This window comes from Periplaneta americana, chromosome 8 (assembly GCF_040183065.1).
Source record: "Periplaneta americana isolate PAMFEO1 chromosome 8, P.americana_PAMFEO1_priV1, whole genome shotgun sequence".
NCBI lineage: Eukaryota > Metazoa > Arthropoda > Insecta > Blattodea > Blattidae > Periplaneta > Periplaneta americana.
The window spans coordinates 125570546-125589374 of record NC_091124.1 but is presented as its reverse complement, the minus strand read 5'-3'; the positions used below and the strand labels follow the sequence as shown (position 1 = coordinate 125589374).

At 36.3% G+C, this 18829-nt stretch overlaps 1 protein-coding gene across 5 annotated transcripts in view; it reads right to left on the bottom strand.

Annotated features, from left to right (window-relative positions):
• Positions 1 to 18829, bottom strand: part of aralar1 (calcium-binding mitochondrial carrier protein aralar1) — a 512566-nt gene that overhangs the window by 140974 nt on the left and 352763 nt on the right. For all 5 annotated transcript variants that reach the window (XM_069833569.1, XM_069833572.1, XM_069833571.1 and 2 more), the window contains 2 exons: positions 16829 to 16968; positions 13792 to 14080 (listed from right to left, as the gene is read on the bottom strand). In XM_069833569.1, the coding sequence (XP_069689670.1) occupies positions 13792 to 14080; positions 16829 to 16968 (429 nt within the window). The remainder of the gene's footprint in view (positions 1 to 13791; positions 14081 to 16828; positions 16969 to 18829) is intronic.

Below are 18829 nucleotides of genomic sequence, written 5' to 3'. Positions count from 1 at the left end.
GAAAAACCACATGTTAATCATGGCAAACAACAGGGCAAGAGATTTCTTGTCATTAGATAGCCTAAGTGCATTTTTTGAGAAGAGAAGCTCACCAAATCTGCATGAAAAGACAACAATATGTAGAATTCCATCATCTCTATCCTGTTCTCAGGAAGTTTCCAAATAAATTCAAAGAATATACAAGAATGGCTGTGGAGATTTTTGATTACATGGTGGATAAACTGAAAACAAACATATCACATTTGCTGGTGAACTTTCAACAGCCGATTAATCTCGAGGAAAGGCTAATAATAACTTTAAGGTAGGACGATTTTTATTTTTAATGTTTTATATTTATTTGCAACCTTTCACCACAGACATTCATAAACTTTCCGTATTTCCTTGCGTTCTCTTTTTAACTGAAAAGAAGTTTGAAAATAGGCACATGTTTTTTTAAGAAAGGAGGAATAACGAAATATTTATTTAATTTTCAAATTTCATGTAGGAAACACCTGATGGGGTAATTATTGTAATTAGTAAATATGGTATTAGAACAAAGAATAAGCAAGAAGTTCATCTTGCTAGAATTAAAATCTGGTACATATTTTTATTATGGTCTCGAGTAGGCTGACAACATGAAAATACAAATATTACAAAAGTTACGAAAACTGCCTCTGGACTGTCGTTATTGTGCTGTTACATATCTGTAGCAGTAGAAAGAGCCAGAAATACACACTACTTAGCTTAAAGATGAAAATCTTCATCCCGAAGAATGATAGTAATATCAATAGCTTCTCTTTAGGAATAGCTTTCCTCCAAGAAATTCAGGAAAAAATATTTTATATATTACTATCATCTATATAATATCATGTCCAAATGTGCTTATTGTTCGAAATGGAAATTAGACAGATGTAATTCAAACATGATTTCGAATAACTTGTTGAAATTATATAAGGATTTTAAAATATTTTTTAAATAATTTTATTAATATTAATATTCCTGAAGTCTGATTAGTGTAATATGTAGCTAGCGGGCAATGTATGCAATGGAGGGGGAAAGGAACTGGCCACCCTACCACATTACCTCCTGGCCTAGTTCCCTCATAAGGGGTGCCTTATTGGTATCACTTGTGAGGTTCAGACCTGTCTTCGGACAGTTGACTAAACAACAAAACAATATTAATATCAACGAACTTAACTCATCTCAACTGTAAAGTAACAAGCATTACGTTTGAAATAAAGCAGCATTTTGTTAAACTGAAGAAAGTAGGTAGGAATTAATGATACTGAGATCAGTGTGTTGTTTACAGCCCCTGAAATGTCATATTGCAAAACTGACACAGGGCATTAAACTGCATATGTTTAAACATTTTCTTCTTGCAACGCATTTAATGCCATTGAAGAAAACTCGTTTCTGATTAGTAATTTTTTTAGTGTAGTTAACTTTTTAGATAAGGCAGTCATGACGTGAAAAAATATAAATCGTCCCCATCATTCCTCTTCGTTGCCATTAAAAATGCTAGCTGAGCCTCTTTTTAGATCCTTGTTCTCTAGAACGAGGAACAGGAGTCAAAGATGGAACAGAGGGCAGAGATGAAACAGAGGGCAGAGATGAAATAGAGGGCACAGATGAAATAGAGGGCACAGATGAAATAGAGGGTACAGGTGAAACAGAGGGCACAGAAGAAACAGAGAGCACAGATGAAACAGAGGGCACAAATGAAACAGAGGGAACAGATGAAACAGAGGGCACAAATGAAACAGAGGGCACAGATGAAACAGAGGGCACAAATGAAACAGAGGGCACAGATGAAATAGAGGGTACAGGTGAAACAGAGGGCACAGAAGAAACAGAGAGCACAGATGAAACAGAGGGCACAAATGAAGCAGAGGGCACAGATGAAACAGAGGGCACAAATGAAACAGAGGGCACAAATGAAACAGAGGGCACAAATGAAACAGAGGGCACAGATGAAACAGAGGGCACAGATGAAATAGAGGGTACAGGTGAAACAGAGGGCACAGAAGAAACAGAGAGCACAGATGAAACAGAGGGCACAAATGAAACAGAGGGCACAGATGAAATAGAGGGCACAAATGAAACAGAGGGCACAGATGAAACAGAGGGCACAAATGAAACAGAGGGCACAGATGAAACAGAGGGCACAGATGAAACAGAGGGCACAGATGAAACAGAGGGCACAGATGAAACAGAGGGCACAAATGAAACAGAGGGCACAGATGAAACAGAGGGCACAGATGAAAGCAAAGGCACAGAGGACTGCCACATACAAGAAAGATGAATGGCCTGAAAATTTCACGGAGACAGTGTTGCTGCCAAAACTGAAGAAAATTAATAACAAAAAATTTAATGAATTCAAGACTATCAACTTGATATTAGTAGGTTATTTTACGACGCTTTATCAACATCTAGGTTATTTAGTGTCTGAATGAGATGAAGGTGATAATGCCAGTGAAATGAGTCCGGGGTCCAACACCGAAAGTTACCCAGCATTTGTTCATGTTGGGTTGAGGGAAAACCCCGGAAAAAACCTCAACCAGGTAACTTGCCCCGACCAGGAATCGAACCCGGGCCACCTGGTTTCACAGCCAGACGCGGTAACCGTTACTCCACAGGTGTGGACAAACTTGATATTGCAATCAGCGAAGATTCCCCTGTAAATAGTGAATCAATGTTAATATTCTATGATGAAAGGAGAGTTGAAAGAAGTGCCATTTGGCTTCAGGAAAGGAAAAGGTACAAGAGATGCAATTGGAATGCCGCAAACAATCAGTAAAAGATACTAATAAAAAAATTAAGAAGAGTATATAGTATTTGTGGACCTGGAAAAGGCTTATGAGAGAGTTCACTGGAAGAAACTTATGGGGATCCTGAAGAAAATTGGTGTGGATTGGAAGGAAATGAGGCTACTCAATAATCTTTATATGAAACGAGTCAAAGTCAGAGGGAAGTGGAATAGGAGAGGGGGTACAACAAGGATGCCCTTTATTACCTACTCTGCTCAACATCTACTTGGAGAATTTGGTGAGAACTATTTCCAAAACATGGAAGAGGTGACAGTAGGAGGAAGAATAATAAAGTGCATACAATTTGCAGATGATAATTATGACATTATTAGTAGGAAATGATACTAATGGATATGCTACTAGAGTTAAATGACAGCTGTGAACAGTACAGAATGAAGGCAAATGCAAACAAGATGAAGACCATGGCTCTCGAAAGAAAAATAAGGTAAACGTACGAATTTAAAATGAAGTAGTGGAAAAAGTGGACAGCTTGAGATTTTGTACTTGGAATGATGTAAGTCTATATAGAATAAGAGGGGTAACATTAATAGCAAAAGAACTAGCTAGATATAGAATACACTTTGTGGAAGTACAGAAGGCTAAGTTAGATGGGAATGACATATCACAAATAGGAGATTACTTGTTGTATTATGGGAAAGGAAACAATAATCACAATTAGGAACAGAATTCTTTGTAATTAATAATTATATATAATAAATTTTCAGTCAAATACACTTTTCAGTTTGTGAGGTCAGATAATCTGTTACATCACAATATTTAATACAAAGTCACTAATATTTTCGACTTTAAAAAGTCATCATCAGGTGCATGAGATGCAAACAATTTTAAATTAGGTGATAGTTGATCTAACAATTAATGATATAGTAAGTAATGCACATGCTGGCATTTACAAGTATATATAAGTTTCGTGCCTCTTGAGGTAAACTGTACATGGTAAAGCTGAACACTGATGCTAGATTCTCGTATGTGTATAAAACAAGGAAAGGCACAGCATGATATTAAACTTATACAATTAAGGCTAAATATTCTCATTAAGTCATATCATTAAAATTAATTTGTACAATTTGATATTAACTATATTAAAATGTTAAATATAATGTATAAATTTAAAAGGGATGGAAAAAGCTGTGATGCAAATGCTGTTGGTAGGAGAGCACGCAGTCTAATTCGTCGTGGTGAATGCCATATTTGTCTGAAAATATTTAAGTTAATAGCTTATTATTAATTTTGAAAGGTTGTGAGCTGATTCAGCATTTTTTTAAAAAGTTTATTATATTTATACTTACATAGTTGTTCAGTTGTTTACGTCCAGACAAGGAGGCGTGTTTCACCCGACATTACATGTTTTAGACTGAGTGGTGATGTATGGACAGATAACTGAGAGGGAATGCCAGGAGTGACTGTTCGATAATATTTTATTTTATTGAGTGATATAGGGTATTACGTAAATTTGGTATTTGCTCATTTAGTAATGGATTATTAGGGTCTTGATTTTTTACAATAAAAAACTCTTCTGCAGTGTTGATAAGGTGGGAATTATTTACTACTTTTAAAATTTTTAAGGTGTTTTTTTCTCATCTTATTGATTCAGGCCACGAAATTAATAGTATACAAAAGCTCATCTTATTGATTCAGGCCACGAAATTAATAGTATACAATAGCTCATCTTATTGATTCAGGCCACAAAATTAATAGTATACAAAACACCTTAAAAATTTTAAAAGTAGTAAATAATTCCCACCTTATCAACACTGCAGAAGAGTTTTTTATTGTAAAAATTCAAGACCCTAATAATCCATTACTAAATGAGCAAATACCAAATTTACGTAATCCCCTATATCACTCAATAAAATAAAATATTATCGAACAGTCACTCCTGGCATTCCCTCTCAGTTATCTGTCCATACATCATCACTCACTCTAAAACATGTAATGTCGGGTGAAACACGCCTCCTTGTCTGGACGTAAACAACTGAACAACTATGTAAGTATAAATATAATAAACTTTTTTAAAAAATGCTGAATCGGCTCACAACCTTTCGAAATTAATAATAAGCTATTAACTTAAATATTTTCAACAAATATGGCATTCACCACGACGAATTAGACTGCGTGCTCTCCTACCAACAGCATTTGCATCACAGCTTTTTCCATCCCTTTTAAATTTATACATTATATATAACATTTTAATATAGTTAATATCAAATTGTACAAATTAATTTTAATGATATGACCTAATGAGAATATTTAGCCTTAATTGTATAAGGTTAATATCATGCTGTGCCTTTCCTTGTTTCATACACATACGAGAATCTAGCATCAGTGTTCAGCTTTACCATGTACAGTTTACCTCAAGAGGCACGAAACTTATATATACTTGTAAATGCCAACACGTGCATTACTTACTATATCATTAATTGTTAGATCAACTATCACCTAATTTAAAATTGTTTGCATCTCATGCACCTGATGAAAATATTAGTGACTTTGTATTAAATATTGTGATGTGACAGATTATCTGACCTCACAAACTGAAAAGTGTATTTGACTGAAAATTTATTATATATAATTATTAATTGCATTCACACTTTTCTGAACCAACATGTCTTTTAAATTCATTGAAGCCAGTCAGGCTAAAAAACTAGCTTACAAAAAAAAAAAAAATCAGCAGTAAAAATCGTCGAATTTTTCAGTGACAGGTTATCGTATTTAGTACTTAAGGGCAAATGGTGCGATATCATAGTTATAAATGCTCACGCCCCAACAGAAGAGAAAGACGACCATATAAAGGATACCTCCTAAGAGGAATTGGAACATCCTTTTGATCAGTTATCTAGATATCACAAGAAAATTTTATTGGGGGATTTCAATGCTAAAGTAGGACAGGAGGATAGTTTTAAACCGACTATTAGAAAAGAGAGCCTCCATGTAACTAGTAATGACAATGGAGTTAGGTTAGTCAACTTTGCGACATCAAAAAATGTAATTGTCAAAAATACAACATTCCCCCATAAAGATATACACATAAATATATTTGGACTTCTGCAGATGGACTGACACACAACCAAATGGATCACATCTTCATATATAAACGAAGACATACTAGTATAGTAGACATTCGAAACTTCAGGGGGCAGACTGTAATTCTGACCATTATTTGGTAATTGGAGAATTAAGAGAAAGACTATCAGTAGCCAAGCAAGTAGGGCAACAAGTTAATATTAGGAGATTCAATATTCCGAAATTAAAGGATGAGGAAAATAAGGAACATTATCAGGTAGAAATTTCAAATAGGTTTGAGGAAGTTGAGGAAGAGTTAGATATTAATAGCGTGTGGGGAAAATATCCGAGATAATATCAAAATTGCAGCTGAGCAGAGCATAGGTTATTATGAAACAGAAAAAGAAACCGTGTTTTGATGAAGATTGTTGCACGGTAGTAGAAAGAAGGAAACAGGCAAAATTGAAATTCTTACAGGATCCAGTTGAGACTTCTTTTTAGTAGGTTATTTTACGACGCTTTATCAACAGCTTAGGTTATTTAGCGTCTGAATGAGATGAAAGTGATAATGCCAGTGAAATGAGTCTGGGGTCCAGCACCGAAAGTTAACCCACATTTGCTCGTATTGGGTTGAGGGAAAACCCCAGAAAAAACCTCAACTAGGTAACTTTCCCTGACTGGGAATTGAACCCGGGCCACCTGGTTTCACGGCCAGATGAGCTAACCGTTACTCCACAGGTGTGGACTCCAGTTGAGACTAATAAAGATGGTTATTAGAGAAGAAAAATTCGCTCTGATACTGTGGAACAAACCCAGGTCCTTGGTTCTACATACCAAGCACTACTGAGCTACACTGAAGTTCAAGCCACAGCACCGGATCGAATTCCTCTCCTCTAGTCTTATTTCCCCCCCCCCCTCTTTGTGGCCCGACTCCAAGTTCAACATATATGTTGACATACATTAAGTCAACTGCCATTATACAAGGAGCGCACTCAATTGAGTGCCTTGGTGGCCGGGATTCCACAGTATTATGTACTGTTGGGCGAATAACCATTGTTATCATAACAGATATATTCTCTAGGACAAAAAATTAATCTTTGCGAATAAAGATATTTATTTGAAACGGAGCTTTTGGGCTAAGATACCGTGGTCTACTGGTGCAGATGTTACCAGACGTTTCGTCTACTGCTGCGGCAGCTCAGTAGTGCTTGGTATGTAGAACCAAGGACCTGGGTTTGTTCCCCAGTAGACCACCAGTAGACCACGGTATCTTAGCCCGAAAGCTCCGTTTAAACTAGACACCGGCTGTGAAAGCCTGCATGCTAAGATTAAAGATATTTATTTCAATGAAAAACGGGAAGCAAGTCATACACTTAGGAATAAGAAGAGAGATTACTTGAAGGAAAAACTCAATGAGGTAGAAACAAGTAGTAAGAATAAAAACATTAGAGATTTATATAAGACATAAAGGAATTTGAGAATGGATATCAGGCAAGGGTAAATCTGGTCAAGGATGAGAATGGAGACTTGCTTGCAGATTCTCATTCAATTCTGAACAGATGGAAAAGCTATTTTGGGCAAATACTAAATGTACATAGGCAAATAGAAATGATCGAGATGAAATTCAAATACACACTGCTGAGCCATTTATACCCGAACCCACACTTCCTGAAGTCGAAATTGTGATAGAAAAGCTGAAAAATTACAACTCTCCAGGTATCAATCAAATTCCTGGAGAATTAATACAAGAGGGTGGAAGCGCATTATCTAGCGAAATTTATAAGTTTGTACTTATTCTTTGGGAAAAAGAAATTGTACCAGAACAATGGAAGGAGTCCATAATTGTACCTATCTTTAAGAAGGGGGACAAGACTAACTAGTAACTTTCGAGGAATAGACCTTTTGTTCACATCGTACAAAATTTTGTCCAATATTCTTTTGAGAAGATTAACTCTATATGTAGATGACATTATTGGGGATCGTGATTGTGGATTTAGGCGTAATAGATCGACTATTGATCAGATTTTTTGTATTCGACAGATATTGGAGAAAAAAATGTAAGTATAAGAGTACAGTAAGTTACATCAGTTATTCATAGATTTCAAAAAGGCATATGACTCGGTTAAGAGAGGTTTTATATAATATTCTTATTGAATTTGGTATTCGCAAGAAACTAGTTCGATTAATTAAAGTGTGTCTCAGTGAAACGTACAACAGAGTTCGTATAGGCCAGTGTCTGTCAGATGCTTTTGCAATTCACTGCGCGCTAAAACAAGAGATGCACTATCACCTTTACTTTTTAACTTTGCTCTAGAATATGCCATTAGGAAAGTCCAGGATAACGGAGAGGGTTTGGAATTGAATGGGTTACATCAGCTCCTTGTTTATGCGGATGATATGATTATGTTAGGAAAAAATCCACAAACTATTAGTGAAAAAACAAAAACTTTGTTTGAAGAAAGTAAAGAGATAGGTTTGGAAGTAAATCCCGAAAAGACAAAATATATGATTATGTCTCGTGACCAGAACATAGGACGAAATGGAAATATAAAAATTGGAAGTATAAGGTATAGTGCCCAATATTCGTCCCCTTGCCTAAATTCGTCCCCCCACAGTATTTCGCCCATAATGTGTCGCACCCTGGTGATGTTCAATACAGACTATCCCTCTTTATGCAGTAGCAAGCGTACTTTCAGTTGGAGCGAGTATTATTGTCTGTTTAGTTGTTATTTAAGTTTTAAATATCTGGAAGGTGGAAAACTATTCTTCTTATATATTCTCAGCGGTGTTTCACAACCTAACGTACGTATTTTCAAATCATTTTTTGTTTCTATATATGGAGTAAAGTGTGTAGTGTAAGAATATATAATAAACGGATTGGATATTGCAGCGTGCTTAAAATAACATGCCGCCATACATTTGTGGTGCACATGCCTATATTTCGTCCCCCAGGGTGTGTCTAAATTTCGTCCCCGGGACTGATTTCGGAATCCTATTCCCATATCATGTAATTTCAACAAGGCTGTTGTCATTTATATTTCTGGTGGATTTCAGATGGGGAAACGGAACTTTAGAGCAAGGACGAAATTATAGAAACCGTAAAAGCTGTTAGGGAGAAAAAGCTGGGCTACAAATTGCATCTAATCGACATTAACCCACCCAAGTGACAGAAAATCAGAAACTGAATCCGAAACTTAAGATTCTGTGATCAGTCCAAAAGATATTCAGAAAGTTCCAGTGATAGAGCCATCGTCTTCCAATAGGTGTGGCACAGCACTTCTAGTAGCAAGAACATCCCATAACAACAATGTTCAGACAGCAGCAGAAAAGAAAACCTAATGCGTCTGAAAACCAAAAGCGAAAGCAGACAAGAAGAAATCCTAATGTCGACTTCTGCACCACTATCGCTTCACAACCTGCAGCCTGTTTCAACGAGAAAAAGTGCACCGAAACAAACAAACAATAAAATTTCCTGCGAGTCTTCTAGTGACAGATGAAGTGATGATGAAGACAATGATGATGAAGATGTACGAGTTCTTAAAGTAAGTTCCAAAAGGGTGTAGTAAGTAAACGGGAAGATATTTAGAAACCATTTTGTTGCATTGTATTCCCCACACTTCAATTACTTCTCAACATAGTCTTCGCCATTATTGTGGCATTTATCGAGTTGTGGCACAAGTCTTTCTATCCCCTCATTGTAGAATTGCGATGCGAACCACTCCCGGATTGCTGCTTTCACTTCATCGTCGCCATCAAAACATTGACCTCCGAGGAACTTCTTGAGGTGCAGAAAGAGACGAAAGTCACTCGGAGCCAAATCCGGGCTGTAGGGGGGGGGGGGATGGTCGATTTGTTCCCAGCCAAATTTCGAGATGAGCTTCTTCAAGGTCTGACAATAGGTTTCTCTATTAATGGTTTCACCCCGAGGCAAGAATTCGATGAGTAGGACTCCTTTTCTGTCCCAAAAAAACAGTGCACATGATCTTGCGTGTTGACATGGTTTGTTTGAATTTCTTTTTCCTTGGCGATGCAGTGTGCCTTCATTCCATGGACTGCTGCTTCGATTCAGGTGTCATGTGAGACACCCAAGTCTCGTCACCTGTCACGATATGGTCAAGAAACTCATCGTCTTGCTCACTGTAACGTGTGAGAAAGCTCAATGCACTGGAAGCTCGTTTGGTTTTGTGTTCCTCGGTGAGCAACTTGGGTATCCATCGTGAGTACAATTTTCGATATTGTAATCGATCTGTCACAATTTTGTAGAGAACACTTCGCGACATTTCTGGAAAATTCAAGGAAATCGAAGAAATTGTGAACTTCCTGTCCTCATGAATTTTTTCATCGAGGGCACGCACCAAACGTCATTGATCAAAGGTGGCCGACCGATACGCTGCTCGTCATGCACAGAGATGGGGCCCTCGTTGATCTTCCTAACCCATCTCCTGACCATTCAATCACTAATGGCATCATCACCATACACCTCACAAAGCTGGTTTGATGTTTCTCGCATTCAAGAAACGGATAACAGACCGCATCTCACAGTCGGCAGGGTGCTTGAGCACTTTAAACATTTAAACTGATCACAACTAACCACACACACGGACTGAAGCTCTGAAACTGGATGCACAGCTGTCTGAGGACTGAAGAGGAGAACACACATACTCACAATAACGATTGCAGTGATGCGACGGCTATAATTGAAAACGGAACTTACTTTAAGAACACGCCTTGTAGTATGCCGGTTTTGTGGAAAAAAAAAAAAAATTGTATACGAAAAACAAGGACAGGCATTGATCAAATGCACGCAATGCTCACGAAATGTGTCCATCTTGTGAATGCAAAAAATTTATTTGTGACGTGTCTGAACGGGTGAAACATCAAATTGAATGGTTTTAGTTCTATTGGACGCATCTTAGGTTAAAGTGTTAAACTATGTAATTTTGTTTTGAAAGTGCTAAGAAACTTAAGAAAATATCATAGGAAGAATTTTTTTTTCAAAATGTAATTTAAATAATTTTCTAAATGCTCTCTCACGTACTGTCTATGAATATTAGTTGTTAATATACATCCCTGATGTTGTATGTTTTCATTTCATTGTACTATTGAAATAATTGTCATTCAATAAGTTAAAAAGTATAGGGGACGAAATTTAGATCGCTTTATTGAAATGTCAAAAATTGCACAATTTCATTCTTCATGTTTTATATTCTATTTGCTTCCAAATTTATGAATGTCGAATTCTGTGTCTCGTAGTTAAATGTTGAAAGCTCTTAACTAGATTAGATTCAAGTCTTCAACTTTAATGGTCTATGAATGGTGAGACAAAACTAAACAGGGGACGATAATTGGGCACCCTACCTTATCCCTTAAAAATGTGGAAAAATTCAAATATCTTGAAGCAAAAGCAACAAATATGAATGATACTCGGGAGGAAATTAAACGCAAAATAAATATTGGAAATGCCTGTTATTATTTGGCTGAGAAGCTTATATCATCTAGTCTGCTCTAAAAAAAGCTGAAAGTTTGAATTTATAAAACAATTATATTACCGGTTCTTCTCACTTTGACAGAGGTTAAGAATGTTTGAGAATAAGGTGCTTAGGATAATATTTGGGGCTCAGAGGGATGCAGTTACAGCAGAATGGAGAAAGTTACGCAACGCTGAACTGCATGCATTGTATTCTTCACCTGACATAATTAGGAGTTCATTAAATCCAGATGATTGAGATGGGCAGGCCATGTAGCACGTAAGGGCGAATCCAGAAATGCATATAAATAGTTGGGAGACCATAGGGAATAAGACCTTCAGGGAGGCCGAGACGTAGATGGGAGGATTATATTAAAATGGATTTGAAGGAGATGGGATATGATGGTAGAGGCTGGATTAATCTTGCTCAGGATAGGGACTGATGGCAGGCTTATGTGAGGGTGGCAATGAACATCCGGGTTCCTTAAAAGCCATAATTAAATAAGTATACTTATGATAAAACTTAATATAAAATTATTTTACAGTTAGTCACATATGAAAGCAACGACCATAGCAAGTAGGAGCAAAGAGAATTATGATCATTGGCAAAGAGTACATTCCATCAATGCTCCTGCCACCTACAGGCAAATTACTTGAAAAAAGCGTCAAATCAAACAATTTCAAAATAGGCATACAAATTACGAAAAGGAGGACATTTCTTGATTTTTTTTTTAATCTTCCCAGACCCCAGACAAAGGCCTAAAAGGAGGACATGTCCAGACAAAAGAGGACGTCTGGCCACCCTAACTGCAATAATTACCTACATGTCTTTTTTTTCTTTCTGAGAGGAGGGCCCACAGGCAAGCACAGCAGCCTTAGGATTATTGTACAACCTTCTTATATTGGAATGATTGTTGAAGTCCATTAGGATCACTCTTCATGCGTATGATTTACTGCATGGTATCATCGTATCGATTCAGCCACATTATGCAGTCCTGACTAGAGACCTGATCCTTAGCCTTCCTGTGACGTTGTTCTGCAGCCTCCTCAGGTAGATGGCATCTGTTCGCAATTCATGTGCCTGAATCTGCTGCATCCTTAACCAAGAAAACATGTCGCAGTCGATTCCACGATTCACCAAGGCGCCATCTGTCCCAGGGAACTACACTACCCTGGTTGCCAACAGTCTAATACTGGTGACAGACTACAGTCGCTAATCGCAATTAGCTCCAATCGCGATTACTGAAAATGTGGTGACACACTAGGTCACGCTTGGTCCCGTTTGGCAGCTGAATTACCATAGAGGAAACAATTTTCTCTATGTACATACGTATATGTTTGTTTCCCTCCTGGACAACACCTAAAGTTTATACTTTCTTTTGATGTTTGTTCATTGTTTTTTTCCCCCTCTTTTTTTGTTGTTTCTTGCAGCTTAATATGGGAATTTATTTGTTAAATTGTTATATGCTTTACAATGTAAACTGATACAATTTATATTATTACTATTTATATTATTTTGAAAAGAGATTTTATAACCTATAAAATTTAAATCATCCTGCCAAAAATTTATATTATTTTGTAATAAAACATATTTTTAAAATCAACCCTAACCTCAATGATAGCGTCGTAATGGAGACTGAAATTGAAAATCTGAAAAAGAAATTAGTTCCAGTTTCTAATCCATTACTTATTGATATGAAACATCTTTCAGCAGCCTTCTATTGCTCTCTATATACATATGAAATATGAATAATTCGTCTGTCATCTGTTAACATATTTCTTTTTACTTTCCTCACATCTGCATTAAATTTCTCCACTACGTCTAATAGTAGCCAAATTCATTTTCTAACCATTCATTTTCGTTTCTATTTCATATAATACAATGGAAGGGGTAACAAAATTCCAGAGCAGAAGCTATCACGACGTCCTAAATAATATAAATCAAGGTGATTAGAAACCAAAGATTACTAAAATGTTACTTTCGTCCACTGGGCCGTGCCTCAGCGCGATTATCTTGTTCTGGAAACAGGATTTAGCTCCTGATCGCGATCGGGACGGTGACACACTACAAACCCAATACTGGTAGTGATTAGGTCGATAATCGCGATTAGTGACTGTAGTCTGTCACCAGTATAAGCCCCTGCGGCTTTTCTGGATATGTACAGTTCCCACAGACAGATGCCACCTATAGGCAGATCCTGGAACCACGTCCGCCATGTCCTCCTGGTAACTTGCAACTATTAAGATGATTAGTGGAATGGTACTAATGAAGGCGAAATGAGTCCGAGGTCCAACACCGAAAGTTACCCAGCAATTCTGCTTCGAGTGGTTGAGGAAAAACCTCAGAAAAAACCCGAATCAGGTAACTTGTCCCAACCAGGATTTGAACCTAGACCCGCTTGTTTCACGGCCAAGAATGCTAACCATTACTCCGAGTGGTGGACGACCTACATGTCCTTCTTATTCTACTGTAACTTGTTCACCCACTCACGCAGTAGTGCAACCAAGCTAGCATACCTTTAGTGACTTCCTGGTTCCGGTTGCCGTTGGTGGCATTGAGATATATCCTTTTGATGAGCTCCATGTTGTTGAGGAGGGAGTTGAATGCCATGAAATATGGGAAGCTCACCCGTTTGCCACCTTGTCCCCCACCAGCTGCTGCCACCAGGTTCGCCTTCACCTCCTTCGTTAGCAAGTGACTCTTGATACTTATCATGATATCCTGAAAGTCCAGGGCCGAAATGAACCCTGACCCTGTTTGGTCGTACCTCCGGAATGCTTCCATTGCATATTCTTCGTGGAAGTCCTATCAATATAAGCACCAACAAATATTCATTAACAACTGTAAGAAATGTGTAGGAAGAAACTATATAAAGAAAAAAGAAAGAAATAATAATAATAATAATAATAATAATAATAATAATAATAATAATGGCTTTATTTAACCTGGCAGAGTTAAGGCCATAAGACCTTCTCTTACTCAACCAGAATTAAAACTTGCTTACATAGTTGAACAACAACTGGATTGGAATTATGTAATTACATACTAATACAATTTAGGTACATAATGAGATCAAAAGAGATAGTCACATAAAAATTTACCTCATAAATTAAAAATAAACACAGTGAAATACATATTAATGTTGTTAGAATCAAATAAGAATCACACAAAAACAAAAGCCGATAATTCAATAAAAAATGTACACAGTAAAAATAAAAATAAACACATTGGAATACATATTAGTATTAGATTACAAGTAAGTAAGATTCATATAATTAAACCAGAAACCGACAATTGAATAAAAAGTACACAATAAAATAATAAACTAATAATAATAATAAAAGAAAACACAGTAGGATACATACTGGTGTTAAGTGATAAATAAACACAATTTACATGATTACACAATAAAAATAAGAAACAAACAATAAAAATAAATACAGTGGAATACATTGCATTAAATATTTGCAACGCATTAGGTCTGGCAACTCATCATAAGATATTTTTCTAATTTACATTTAAAAGAAATTAAAGTTCGGCAGCCCTTGACTTCAAGAGGCAGAGAATTCCAGTGACGAGAAGTAGCCACAGTGAAAGATGAAGAATAAAGAGATGATGTGTGGAGCGGTATTTCTAGCGTGTTATCATATTGTAACCGAGTATTTAAGTTATGATAACGAGAAAGATTGTGGAATCGGACAAATAAGTAAGAGGGAGCAGAGGTGTGCAAAATTCGGTATAAGAGAGAAAGGGAATGTAACTTTCTCCTCTCATTTAACCTGAGCCACGATAATTTATCGAAAGAAGGCGAAATGTGATCGTAGTAGGAGACATTACAAATGAAGCGAACACACACATTATGAAGACGTTGCAGTTTATGGGATAAATCCGCCCTGAGATCACTGAATAAAGCGTCACAATAATCGAAATGTGGCATAATAAGAGTCTGTACAAGCGTCTGCTTTAATTTAGCTGGATAGTGGTACAATCTTTTTAATGAGTGAAGAGTGGAAAATACTTTCTTGCATGTGTGTTTGATATGCATATCCCAGGTAAGGTTAGATTCAAAATGAACTCCCAGGTTTTTTACAGTTGAACTGAATGGAATGATCGCTTTATTCAGAGTCACAGGAGGAAGGTTCAGATTATTAATATTGGGGATTAATCTTTTATTCGAAAATAAGATAGCCTGTGATTTATCTGTATTTAAATTAAGTGCGAATTGTTGAGACCAAGATGAAACAGATTCGAGATCTTTATTGAGTCTATCAATACAGTCACTTAGTCTGTCAGGACTGACGGAAATGTATAAATGAACATCATCTGCATAAATATGATATCTGCAATGTTTAAATGACTTAGCGATATCATTAATATAGAGACAGAAAAGCAGTGGACCCAATACCAAACCCTGGGGAAATCCTGACTCTACTGTCTGCCAGGAGGAGAACCGATTATTGAAGACAACACGCTGCTGGTGGCCAGTGAGGTAGGAGTGCATCCAGGTGAAAACGCTGTCAGAAAAATTTGACACTCGAAGTTTAGTTAGTAGTAGATCCATGTCAACAGAGTCAAAGGCTTTGCTGTAATCCAATAAAATTAATATTGTTGCTAGTCGTTTATCTATAGCCTCTCGTATATCTTCAGTTAAATTCAATAAAGCAGTGGAAGTGCTATGCCCGCTTCTGAATCCAGATTGGAAGGGGTCGATAATATTAAATTCAATCAGATATTTGCTTAATTACTTCTGGAGAATACGTTCAAGAGCCTTTGATAGAACAGGAAGAATGTAGATTGGACTATAGTCTTTAGGAGACGCAGGTGTGTTTAGTTTCGGTATTGGACGCACTAAAGCCGTTTTCCAGAGATTTGGGTAGGTAGAAGTAATGATGGAAGAATTAAAAATATGTGTTATCACAGGAAGCACGATATCGAGTAATTTATTGATAAAAAAACAATGTTTATGTTGTCAGAGCCTTGCGCAGTAGATCTAATGGTTTTAAGAGCCTGCCCAACTTCAGTGTCTGTAATATTAGAGTATTCATGGTGTTAAGTTTTTGTTGTTTATCAGGTTGTGAGTAAAATACTGATTAAGTTTTTCAAGTGATATGGAGAAATGAGGGAGAAAAGGAAAGAAAAAAGAAAGAAAAAGGGGAGAATGAAAGAAAGAAGAAAGAAAATAACAGAAAGAGGAAGAAATAGTCAAAGAAAGAGTAAAAGTTAGTTACAGTGACGAGGAAAAGTTGGTAAATAATATGTGGAAAAGAAGGAAGTAAATTTAAAATAAATAATAAAATAATGAAACAAGAAATAAATTAGAAAAATGAAACAGGCTAAAGAAAAGTAAAATAAATAGAAAATAAAAAAAAGGAAAAAAATAAAAGGAAATAGTTTTGTATTTGCGAAAGATCAACAAGTTTATAAACACCAAATATTAATATGTGTTCTGACAAATTTCAATTTACAGTATTACCGGTATTTATTTTGTTCAGCAATACATGCAAAAGGTTCCATTAGTCTAAAATTAAAAATTTTGCCTCAAAGGATTCTTACGTGTAGGAACTGGCTGAATTCTCCATAGCTTATAGCTCGTTTCTTGTCTTTTCCAAAATAAAGCTTCACAAAACCACCATTCATATCGAAAGGAATTTTGTGATGTAGAACTGTTTTCTTCATCACCTCAGCGAACTCATCTGAAAGAAAAAAATATGATGTAAAGTACTGCACACAGTATGCATTTTGTACAATTTGATTTTATAACCGAGTGAGTGAGTTAGTCTTTTTACATGCGTGTATGTACGTGTGCGTGTAGTACTTGAGATTCTCATGCCATCACTACTCCAGTAACTCTGAATTCTTATTTCAGTGCATCTGAATAGCCTTTGTGAATTAAAAAGGAACTTTATCTACTGCCAATTTTTATTTGTCATCTTCACAGTTGCAGTTTAATACACACATACTCTATCAGCTTTTTATAGCCTACTGGAGGCTAAAGTAAAACCTGTACCAAATCTAAGTGAATTTATGGTGTGCTGAAATAAGTCTCTTGCAACTACTCCAATTTTGCTCTACCAGTTTTCGCTATTATTTTATTACAAAATTCTCATAAATGATTGGTTGGATGATAGCCTAACATAGGATATTCAATGATATTGATATAAAAGAAGTAATTTTTGCTATCCAGTTTGAAGCAAGTGTCCCCCATTGGGCCAATGTCCATGCCATATCTTAGTACGGTATTCCTTAGTATTATCACCACCATCCAGCACTGCACATCTCTAAGCTCCCTTGCTGTTTCGTTGGTTGGAAGCAGGAAGCAATGCTTTGAACCGCTTTTCTTTCGCGCGCAAAGAAAGCCTTGTTTGGTTTAGTGATGTTGAATCTACACCCAATCCGAAATGAAGAATGTTTTTTTTTTTTTACAAAAATATTTATTGCTAAGATCATAACCGTGTTTCGTGTTTGTAACAGTTTTTTTCATCTTATCTAGTGATAAACTGAATAGTGTTACAGTGAACTATGATGCTGTATTCAACTGCATAAACTGATTATTGTAGTGGCAGCGTTGATTGTTAAAAATAGAGACGGATACCGGACATACAGCTAAATGTGATTGTGTAATAAGTGATCTTCTTTGGTGTAATTTTTTTTCTCGGTCAATTGAAAGCAAAAATTTAATTTTGCAGAAAGATAGTCCAACTCCTGAATTAAATATTTCCATCAAAGTTAAAACTTGCGTAAGGCATTTTAATTCTAATTTATATGACAACAATGACTGGTTGTTCTTCAGTTCAAAAATTATACTGCTGGCTTTGCCTGCTTTTTCAAAGGATAAAATTATTTGGAATCATGGGCATTATAATATGAACAATGTGCACAAGGCTACAAAAGAGCACAGTCCTTTTCAGAATCACCTGCATGCAATAATATTGGAAAAAAACTTTTGGTACATTTAAGATAGATTGATAACCAAAAAAAAAAAGTGAATGACCAAAAGCCTAATGAACTTATTAGCAGAAACAGAGACATTATGAAACGTTTGAGCGATGTGTTTGTTTTTGGGAAAGCAAGAACAAGCTTTCAGACGTCACAATGAGGGTAGAGATTCTTCAAGTGGGAAAAATTACTGTATGTTGAATACTATACCATATAACGTCTTCGAACTGAACTTAGTATTGTCACATTTGGTTTGTAATATCAAAGACTGCAGAGTATTCTTCTTAACTTTGAATGGACTGGCAACCAGTTTCTTCAGAATCAACAAAGAAAAATCATGCACTATGTGAGAAAGTCAGGAAGAGATTGCCCAAAGTGTCGGCCACAAGCACGAACTTCAATTCACAATTAGTAGGAAGAGTTTCGGAATATCGCGACCAGCTAATCTCATTATTTGAGAAAATGACTGATCCTGATGAAAAGTGGGATCAAGAGGTGCTGATTTCCGCCCGTGAGTTTTCAGTTTAACTGAAGGATTTTAACTTCTATTTTATGTTTACAGTATTTGGAAGTATTTTCTCTCTTACTGACGTTTTGTTCCCTATATTGCAAACAAAA